Source organism: Pygoscelis adeliae, unplaced genomic scaffold, assembly GCF_000699105.1.
Source record: "Pygoscelis adeliae isolate BGI_AS28 unplaced genomic scaffold, ASM69910v1 Scaffold402, whole genome shotgun sequence".
In the NCBI taxonomy this organism is placed as follows: domain Eukaryota; kingdom Metazoa; phylum Chordata; class Aves; order Sphenisciformes; family Spheniscidae; genus Pygoscelis; species Pygoscelis adeliae.
Genome location: NW_008824411.1, coordinates 5,831,387 through 5,842,017, shown reverse-complemented (window position 1 = coordinate 5,842,017; position 10,631 = coordinate 5,831,387). Strand labels below are relative to the sequence as shown.

Genomic DNA, 10,631 nt, shown 5'->3' with positions numbered 1-10,631 from the left:
CTTCCATGCATTTACAACCGTTTCCCTTAATATTGCTTTCCCCTTTTTTGGGGTCTGACTCATCTAGAGACAAAGTCCCATCACAGCCTCTCACTCTGCGTGCACACTAACCTAGAAGGACAAGGCTCTGCTCCCGCCTGAGGCTTTCAGGCAACGATAACACAAAGCAGGAGCCAGAGACCCATCCTGTAAAACCCCACACCCGGATCACAGGCTGTCACAGGCACATCCAGAAGCACCGCCGCACCTGCAGCTGGCTCGTGAAGGCTTCCCCATCTGAGAAGCTGCCCACTGCTGTGGCACAAACTGTCTCAGAGCTGGTATCTCCCATGAAGTGCTACAGCGTTAAAACTGCAGAAGAGAGTAGGCCTCTCACCCCACAACCTGGTGCATCGCAAGAATTTTCCTACTGCTTGAAAAAAGGCTGTTCTACCCACCACGTAACGGAAGTTTCCCTTGCAAAACAGGAATCCCGTTTTGAACCCACTTCCATCTAATACATTTTAGAGTTGCCCAACAGAGCATGGGTTGGGTTTATTTATTTAAGTCACAAAAAGTTTTATTTCGTGCAAATGCTCTTCTTTGTAGGATTTTCATTTTTAAAATATCAGTAACAATTACTGCTTTTCTGTAGGTTTGGAGGAGACTTAAGAGCAATAGTGCACATGCTGTGAAAGCCCCTCTGCCTTATAAAGGAGCAACACGTATCTTTAAACAAAGTATTCATTTCCTCCCTCAGTAAACACTGCTGTTACACAGATGGCAGGAACCGTTCTGAATGTTCCTGCTAAGATCCCCTTTTCTCCTCCTCTTTGCTCTACTTAGTCTCAAACTAGTGAAATCGAAAAATTCAGCTTCTCCCTTTTTCAGGCCCAGATAATGCCATGGCTACATGGAAGCTTCCCTTAGAGAAGACTTCTTGGGGACCATGACAACAGGATTTCCTGCAGATGCTGCACTACGCAGCTGAGACATCCATTACAGATAACAGCTTTACCCAGACAGGGCTGGCATCACAAGATTAATTCACCCAATGTGTCTTATTGAAAACTGTCTCATTAACAGTTTACAAGATCTGCCCAAATGGAAGAAATTTTCACCCTCAAGAGGTGCCTAGTGCTAGATTTCACTTTTTTTGCAAAGTCACATCTAAAATAAAGCTACTTCTAAGAATGAGGCAAGGGAAAGATTCTTTTTTTCTAGCACATTACAAGAAGTTCTCTGATATTTTAGAGTATTTTGAAACTGGGCAAGCAGTTGGCCTGTGTGTAAAGCAGCAGGACCCCGGGACAGCTCCAGTGAGGGGCTGTTCACCAGAGCTCGAGCAGACGAGCTGTCAGGCCACACTCCTTCCCTCCTCTACTGCAACGCTACAGCGCATGAATGGGCTTTTTAAATGATTCTTGCTTAGCTGTGGTGCAGCAGGAGACAGGACAGTGCTGCTAAAGCGGGTGGAAGAGAACCTGAATAATTTAACTTCTGCTAATAACATCAGCATTATGCCCCACAAAGTGCATTAACTCAGTTAGAACAATGGAAAAATTCTTTCCTTTTCATATCCCTGTGCTCCTGGGAAAGCTTCTGTTCTTGGCCCTGCAGGAGTTCAACCCAGCTGCTAGCAAGCAGACGGGATTCAGAAAAGCACCCCTGAAGTGACGCACATCACTACAGTCCGGTTTCTGACCTGACTCTCCAGCGACAGCAATTGGTCTGTAGCAGGTAAAAAGGTAAAAACACTGCTGTCTGTACGGCTGTGCACAGCGTCACTCTGGAGGCTGGCAAGTATCAGAATGAGGCAGAGCCCAGCAGGTACTGCTCCTCCCAAACACCAGACCATTCACAAGAAACTGGGAAAGGAGGGAGTGAAGACTTTCCTCTTTGATGAGATCATTACTTTGGCTGGAGTATCCAAAATATTACAGAGCAAACAATGTTCTGCCAAAGCAATCAAAATCTGCCACCTGAGGAACTACCTCTCTTGGCTGCTAGCCTTCCCAGGTCCCCCCCGAGTCCCATTCGGCAGAAGTATTTCTGAAATAAGATGCTTCCAGATTATAGTTCCTTCACTTACTTGAAGAATTCAGTTTTTTCCTCCTCAGACTTTAGTGTTAAGGTCTTCAGAAAATTCACAACTTCCAGAAAGTCATTCCTAAGCACAAAAACGTAGGCTGTCAAGTGTGATCCTTATTGATGCTTAAAGCACCCACAACCAAGAGATTGCAAATCCCCGTCCTTCATTTAGCAGAGAGAACTAGACAGAGGGATACAAGTCAAATGCTGGTGGACCAAGAACGCTGGAGTAACTGGTGACCAGTTACCCAAAAGCTGCGCCTGCACAGTGCTGCACTCTGAAGTCAGCAATTCACAGGGAAACCTGGGCAACACGGCATCAGCCACCTCTGACCACCTTCCTGGGGCAATGAGCAGAAGGAAGCGCCACCCCACGGTAACGCCACCACCCAGAGAAGCACTTAGGTGACAGCAGACACAGCTCTGTGTGGATAACCTCGGAGCCTGCTTTGCTCCAGAGGTATCGCTAATTATTTCATTTTCTAGAGCATTTCCTACCACCTCCCATGAGCCTGAGGAGATCCAGCTGACTGCGTGTGACTAAGGGGCACACTTCTGTCACCACTGCTAGCTCAGCACCTCATTTGGAAGGCTGATAATGCTTTCTTAATTTAAGGAGTCTCTTTGCCAAAGATCCCCGTAAGAGGTAGGGATTAAGCCTGCACCTCCCATCTGATAAGTAACACACCTTCACAAAATAAACACATTTGCAACACAGAAATAAGCAGTATCAAGACATAGCAAGAGAGGCAGGATATTCCTTTCCTTACCTGAAGAACTCGTGAGACAATAAGCTGGACAGTGGTGGACGACACTTTGGATCTGGATTCAGCAGTGTACCATGCAAGGTTTGCTGAAAGCTGGAGAGAATATCTGCTGAAACTGAAATCCAGAGCACCTACAGTTAGATTTCTCTCTCAACACTGAACAAGCTGCATTCAAGAGTCCTCCACCCTCCCAAAAATTTGTTTTTAGCTCTATTTGATAGCAAAATTGCTCATATCTGTCCCTAAAGGAAGGGAAAATAGCATTTCCATTTCTCTTCCTAAGCTGCTTGGCTATTGGGGCAGCAAGGAGTGCTACTGTCCTCCCAAGAAGCTTCCTGCTCCCTCTCTGCTAGAAGGTAGCAGCCCCTGCTCAGCTGCGGTACACAACATCCACGCGCCCGCGTCCATAACCCTTGATGAAGCGGCTGGTGGGGCAGGACCAGGTGAACCTCTGACTGCTGCAGAGCAGGTTTGGGAGCGCTCGTGTTACACGGGCTGGTGACCTCCAGCCACATCTGACCATGTTCAAATGCAGGAAAAGGGAAATACAGGAGACGCCGAAGTCTGCATTTTAACTTGGCAAACACAAAGAACAGCAACGGCCACTGAACCTGCAGCACATCTGCCAGCTGCAACAAAAGGCAAATGGCTCGACGCACGCAAGGACTAAGCTACAGAGGCCTGTCAATAGCAAAACAAACACGTGTCATTCCTCACCCTGATCGTTTAGGACTGTCAGGAAATTTTCAACCATTGTTCCAAACGCATAGGCATCCCTCGCGTGCCCACAGCTGTGGGGCAGAATTTTGAAATCTGCAGACTGAAAATAAAACCAAAAAAGTAGGAGTTTATGAAATACTTGGTAGTTTCCGTGAGTCTCTATTCCCGCCCCCCACCATATACACCCTCCAATTCTTTTTATAGCACCAAAGCTCCACTAAGTACCCTACAAGTAGAATATTATATATATATAAAAAAACCCCTCCACCAGGGACTTTACAACCCAAAGGAGCAACTACATCATGATGAAACAATTCCCCGATGAGTGCACGCAGCAATTGCAAGTCAACAGCCTTCAGCATTTCTATGGCAACAGGTGATAATTAGAGAGAGAAAGAGCGCTCCTGTAGCATAAGCAACTCATAGGACGCTTAATGGTTAGGAGGTGACTAACGAGTGAAAAAAAGGCTGTTATGAGAGCTACACAGCCACGTGACCACAGCGATCTGGGCAATCTCAGCAACTACTTTGTAATTTTGGCAAAGCTTTGGTGATCTAGAAGCATTAAAGCTGCAACACAAAGTGTCTGAAAAATGTTATGAGAACCTGCTGTCCCACCACTCCATTCAGAATTTCACTTCCCTGTGCCCAACACCATTCCCAAACCAGGGATGGGACGGAAGGGGCTAAAAAAGGAAGAGAGTAAACCTCAGGTATTATCTAACAGCCACTTCCTCGCATTCAGGCATAAGGAAATAAAATATGTGAATGAAAACGATTTCCTGAACATCGCACTTTTATTTGTTGCCAGCAAGAAGTTCCTCCAGCAAGTGATGTTACTCACCATCTCCTCGCAAGGGATGCACGACTGGTCTCGTACTGACTTGACATGACAGAGGAACTGGAAGGAGAAGAGGGGAGACATGAGCTACTTCGATCGCTTATCTGTGCCAAGCAGCAGGAGCAGGCTCTCCCCGCGGGCCAGGGCTGAGCGTGTGGCAGGAGGTCTGCCCCTGCCCCTTCAGCTGGCATCCAGGGCAGGCTGCGCTTTGCTCTGCCCAGAGGGGAAGCACAAATGGACCACGTGTGAAGCACCAAGCTGGCAGAAAGCAACTTCAGGGCATCACAGCCAACTCATCCCTTTAGTCCTCAGTCCTATCGTCCCGCGTGATCCATCTGGACAGGGAACGGATTTCATGAGCTTTAGCAGTCAGGTTTTACTGCCGTGCTCTTTGCATTGTTGTACACCACCACACGCACCAGTTGCGTGTCCGCCTGATCCCTTCTGAAAGGTGATACACGCCAGGGACACTCAATACAGTTCGTGGAGGATTCGTGGATCCTCTGGGAGGAAAGGCAATATACATTTACGACACAGTGCCAGGCTGCAGCAATGACTCTGCACAGCACGCAGCAGAAATCAAACCAGGAATTCTTCTGCTAAGACCAGTAACAAGCAATGAAGATGCCAGCAGCAAAAGCTAAGGAGCCATTTAAATTATTTTTCTTATTGATTCATTTCAACCTGGATCTTCCTGCTTCGCACTAAAGTTCTTTTTTTAGTTTGTTTTTAAATCAGTCCAGAGGGGCAAAGATTTCTCACTGTCCCCAGTCTTAACCTACCCTCCAGCCAGCAGTCTCCCTTAGAAAAGTAGCTGCTTTTTGGCTAAAGGGGAATTAGTTTCTGTTTGTGTAGAGGTAGTTTCTACTTACGGTGTCCTTAGAGCAAAGATTCAGGTCAGAGCTGGAAGTGAGCCAACACTAATTTACTAATAGTAAATTCAGATAACTGGAAGGACTTGGGCCTTCACATCCATAGATGGCCAGCTTCAGCAGGCCAGGAGCCCTCTCCCGGGCATCAGAGGGCGTGCTTTGCTTGGCTCTTACCTCTGGGGTGGCTTCATTGAAGTTACAGACTGTTTCCATTCCTCCCAGCTTCCAGTGCCCATCCTCACTTACAAACATGGATGATAAACAGACATTGTTATGCGTTAGGTTTCCCTAATAATAAAAAAAAAAAAAGAAGGATAACAGACTTGGGGATAGATGAAGACGTAAAATCTTAATCAGCACTAATTAGGTGCTGCGAGGAGCTGAGGAAAAGCCGCCAAAAAGCACACAATTCTAAAGGTCCTTTGGGATTTTGTAGGTGACTAGCAGGTATCAGGCAGAAGGGCTGGGGTTCTGGAGCAGACAAAGCTCTAACTGTCACAGCCCTTGCAACGCAACTGTAAATCCAGAGAAGACCTCCAACTATGAACACAAAGCCCAAGAGCTACAGTCTGAGCTGGGATTTAACTGCAGTCCTGGACAAACACACAGTGCCAAAGCAGGGGAGTGGTGACACCGATCTCTGACACGTGGCAACAGCTGTAAATAAAAGCCAAGGCCGAGCAATCCCATTTCCCTAAAGTAAGCAGCATCTGCAAGCAGATGTCAATTCATGAATTGAGAACTGCTCCCTTACTTCCAAAACCCCCGGCATTTTCAGCTACCATCATTCCTCCTACAAAGCAGCCAATGATTTTAGCGGTTTCAGCCTAAAAGAGCTGTGGGGTGCGTGTCTGTCTTTTTGTGAGGAATCAGGAATGAGACAGTCATCCAGGCAAGCCCAGGTACAACGCTCTCTCGTCACATTTCATCTGGCTCCCACCAAAGCCTGATGACTGCTGCCGATGGTACCTACCCTGTCATGGAGGAAGATGAGCGCCAGCAACACGTCGTAGATCCCTGCGCAGATTTCTGCAGAAGAGAGCGTCTCCAGGACCGTCTCCAAAGGCTTCACACGTTCTGTAACCAGGTGGATCCCATTTGCTTCCACAGTACAAGAGAGGAAGCGCAGAAGGCAAGGGTGGCGCAAGGTTTTCAGGTGCTTCCAGAAACAAAGACGTCTGTTAAATCTCATCCAAGGCATCTCTTTTGGCTGCAGAGCTTCGCCTTGTACTTTTAGCCATGTTTTCTGCTTGAATTTAGACAGCCCGTCCCTGCTCCTCACCAAGCACTCCGCACACTCACTTACTCATTGCAGAACTTTTTATAATGCATCTAGATACAAAGCCTTACACAGAATAAACACAGTATTTTGGGTAGGATCCACCCAAGAAAGACTCTCCGACTTACATCTGCAGGAAGAGACCAGTACTCTGCAAAGTAATGCAGGTATTGCTCTCTGAACATCGCTTCCCGCCGCTGCTCGCATCGTGCAGCGCACGATGAGCTTCGCAGCTGCCGACCCCCTTTCTCCCCCTGCCTGGCAGCTGTTTGCAGCCAGGGTCAACTTCGACCTTTTCTCCTGCCCTTACTCCCCAAGGGTTTGACCCTCATTAACTGATTCCCACCCCTCCAAGAAACAGGAAGGACAGCTCTGACAAGTCTGTCCCAGGCACGCTCTCTACAGTACCTTGGCAGCTTTATTAACCTTATCTTCATTCTCTCGCTTGTACACAAAGACCGAAGCAAGTTTTCCATCTTGTAGCACGGCCGGATAAATTGAGTGTCCAGTTGGCAGTACGAACGGTGGCTGTTCTAGTGCATAGCTCTTTAAAGCGCTGTTCTCCGAGCCCATCACTTGCAGAGTTTGGCTGTTGTAGAGGTTCCCTCTTGATGACAAACAGGCCTTTGGGTGAAGGAAGATTTTTTCGGACAGATTTAGTTCCGGCGGGCGCTGTCCAGTTCGCCTTCAGAGCATTTTCTGCAAAGCATGAAACAGCCATGAAGAACCTCCTCCTGCCAGTATCCTCTCCTTCAGTTTAAGGACAAGAATAAAATCCCTATCATTTATTTTGTAAAGGAGACCAAATGTCCACAAAAGGGTTCGGATCAACAGGCGAGCAGCTGTCGCGCTGTGGAGCTAGGACTGTGCTGGCATCTGTGTCAGCATCACCACCAGACATCACCAGCTCCAACACACAGAAGAACAGACGGTACGGCGTCCACAACTAGTCCTTGACCTGGATACCAAACCGAGAATCCACCAAAACCAGGATCCACCAATACCCCCAGACACGCAGACACCTACTCCAGAGGTTTAATTCAGATTAAGCCCAGTCAGTTGTTAGGAACTGTGATTGCCACTGCCTTAGGGTGCAAGGAGCCCTTGGCCTTCTTAAAAGCAGCCATTCCTCAATTCTCCAAGCCACAGAGGATTTCAGTGAAGCTACAGTCAGGTAACCTCCTCCAGCAGGATGCTCCACCCCCCCACCCCCCACGATTACCTTCTCTCCATCTGACAAATATTCCATCTGCCTGCCAACCCTTCCTTCCTCCCACAGCCTCTGTCAGGAGGAGGCTGGCACAGATTTTAGTGCTGCTTCCTCACATACAAAACTGGTAAAACAAACACGCTGATTGCAGAGGCTCTTTTAGAAAACCCTGACCGAGCATATGCTCTGTAATCAGGCTTGTGATCACAGGCTACAGGCGAGACCCTGAATACCGGTCTGTATACAGACGTTAGCAAACGACCTTTAGTAACGAGAGAAGGAGAGAGCAAAACCTCAGTTTTCAGGGAAAGTGGGGGGACAAATTGCCCACCCCCAAGCATTTTTTTGCAACTGGAGAATCACTTCATGGTGGTTGTTTCCAGCCGCGACCTGAGGCTTCGGGAGGGCAACAACATGAGAGTCTTTCAGCTCCCTGACAGAGCTGTTCCGGCAAAGCTGCTGCTCTGGCCCCTCTCCCACATCTCTAGTTCAAGCCCTCCCAGGAGCTCCGAGGTCAGCAGCGCTGGGGGCCTTTTGGAGAGCTGGTCCGTTACGGCTTCCTGGCTTCTTTTCGCTGTGCCAATTAAGAATTAGTTATTGAAATGATTGTCCCCCCTTTCCTCAAAGTGTCCTATATTTAAACACATTATGATCTGATGTTTTCATTAAACATAAATATGCCAGTTGCACAACCCACTAGTCAACAAGAGCATTGGGAAGGAGCAGAATGCTGCCTTTTTAGTAGACTTCACACAAACCCTTGCTCACACATCATTTAATCACCTTTGTTAGCTAACTGCTCTGTGACAAACAGGTAGCTCCAGCTCTAGATGTGCTTCTTGCTGGGAGGAATGAACCCTATGAACACATTAGATATGGGAACCAGAACACGTTACAGCTCTTACCTGTTTGATGCGAACAGACCTTAACCCTCCAGAATGTACAACACTACAGTCTGAAATTGTGGTTTTTTCTTAATTGAGCTTGTGTGTCCCGATCCACCTAAAATCTAACACCGAATTATCTACGGAACACGCAACTTGCTATCATTCTCTCCCCTCTAGTGTCAGGGATGGATCTGTACCTCTTCAGTGCCAATTCCTTTAATGTGACCTTTAAGAAATAAAGGGAAAGCTATAGAAGTCTAAACCGCAGCTTCCCAGCACTACACAGAGGGGCTAAGAGGTGAAAGGGAAGCACCATGCAGCAGTCACACACGTTTCTAAAAAGGACTTTTTTGTGAACTCCTTGGCACAAAAGGGTTCACGTTGCCCCAAGACAGAAGGGCTTCCTCTCCAGCCGGTCCCTGGGAGCTCTGCTCTGGCTCACCCCAGGTTAACCTTCCACACCTGTGTGCAACGGCACTGGCTGCTCCTCCTGGGCACAGCTGAGTGCTCTTATCTGCATTCTCTGCTCTTTTCAGCTTTGCTTTGTTCCCTAGCTCTACTGTAATTATTTCTCAGTCAGATTTTGCACAGGACAGCTGAAAGTATCTGAGCTGACCTAGTGCCTCGCGTTCCTCCAGATACATATGGACATACTCACCAGTGACAAATTTGGCTGCAGGGACGCCCACAGTTCAGAAATATTGTAACATCAGAGCCATTCAAATAACTGCGATCTACTCGAGTGCCACTGTATGACAACCAGCTCCAAACAAGCATCCCCCGCTCCAGGTAACTGCTCTCAGGAGGAGCCCAGCGACTCTCAGTATCAAACGCCGAGTAGCTTCAAACAACCACGAGCCACCCTTTTCAGGAGCACATCAGCTTCACAAAACTATCGCTCGGTTTCTTTTCTTTTTCACGGCACTTCAAAACATGGTGGCTTTTGAAAGTCCAGCAGCCAAAAGCATTTGCAAAGGTGTATGCCTAGATGTGGCTAAAACCCATGGAAGAATTCTTCCGATGCTAAAATAAGCCATCAGTCACACAACTACACCGTGTAAGGACCACATATGCTTTGTGGGTTAAGAGCGTTACCCACATTATAACCTTTTAATACCTCATTTTCAATAGATTGTAAACAGGAACATCAGATGTAACACACAGTGCACCTTGAGATGGAGAGGGGCCCAGCAGGGAAAGACAGAGGGACTGGTAGTTAAGGACAATTTGGGTTTGCTACCATAAACAGTGCTAGAGTTGGAATTTCAATTTAGTTTATTTGTGGAGTGATAACACCCCGGCATATGAGGTATCCACCTGAAACACATACACTAAGCCCTGTCACTCCACAGCTAAGAGCGAGGCAGTTCCCGGCTTTCCACTTGCACTGCCCGCCACCTCCCATGCCAGCAGAGCCTCCTGGAAGCCGCTGTCAGAGGTGATGGGTGCTTTGCCCCCAAAGGCAGAGGTTTCCCAACGTGGCAACCGCAAACGTCCAGCGGGCGCCTTGCGCAAGCAGTGCCACGATTCAGACTAGATATAAGGAAGAAATTTTTTACGCTGAGGGTGGTGAAGCACTGGCCCAAGTTGCCCAGAGAGGTGGTATAGGCAACAGCCTCTCCAGGGAAGGAGTGATTTTATTGCACCTTCCGAAGGACAGTTCAACCCTGGACACCAGGCATGGGGAAAGAGCAAGCATTTTAACACAGAGGGCTCCCCGAGAAACACCAGCATAACGCCAGCTGCCGGGAACAACACCGCTGCCTGCAGCGCACTCAAAACAACTCCAGTCACCAATGCGGTACTTGTTTTTTTCCCGGAAAAGCGAGCTTTTGCCCCCACCGCGTACCCGACCTGCAAGTTACAAACACCCACGCGGAGGGAGGGCAGCGTCACCATTTTCTGAGCCGGGCTGGCAGGACCTGTCCTGAGCGAGGCCTGAGGCACAGGCTGCAGCCCAAAGCAGCCGACCCGGCCCAGGCGGG

At 48.2% G+C, this 10,631-nt stretch overlaps 1 protein-coding gene across 1 annotated transcript in view; it reads right to left on the bottom strand.

Moving 5' to 3' along the window:
- SCYL3 (SCY1-like 3 (S. cerevisiae)) overlaps positions 1-7,252 on the bottom strand; it is a 14,310-nt gene extending 7,058 nt beyond the window's left edge. The window contains exons 1-7 of the mRNA XM_009320623.1: positions 6,958-7,252; positions 6,244-6,429; positions 5,445-5,558; positions 4,402-4,458; positions 3,555-3,657; positions 2,841-2,952; positions 2,071-2,149 (exon numbers count right to left, since the gene is read on the bottom strand). Of these exons, the coding sequence (XP_009318898.1) occupies positions 2,071-2,149; positions 2,841-2,952; positions 3,555-3,657; positions 4,402-4,458; positions 5,445-5,558; positions 6,244-6,429; positions 6,958-7,122 (816 nt within the window). The 5' untranslated portion in view covers positions 7,123-7,252. The remainder of the gene's footprint in view (positions 1-2,070; positions 2,150-2,840; positions 2,953-3,554; positions 3,658-4,401; positions 4,459-5,444; positions 5,559-6,243; positions 6,430-6,957) is intronic.
- Positions 7,253-10,631: the final 3,379 nt, after the last annotated feature.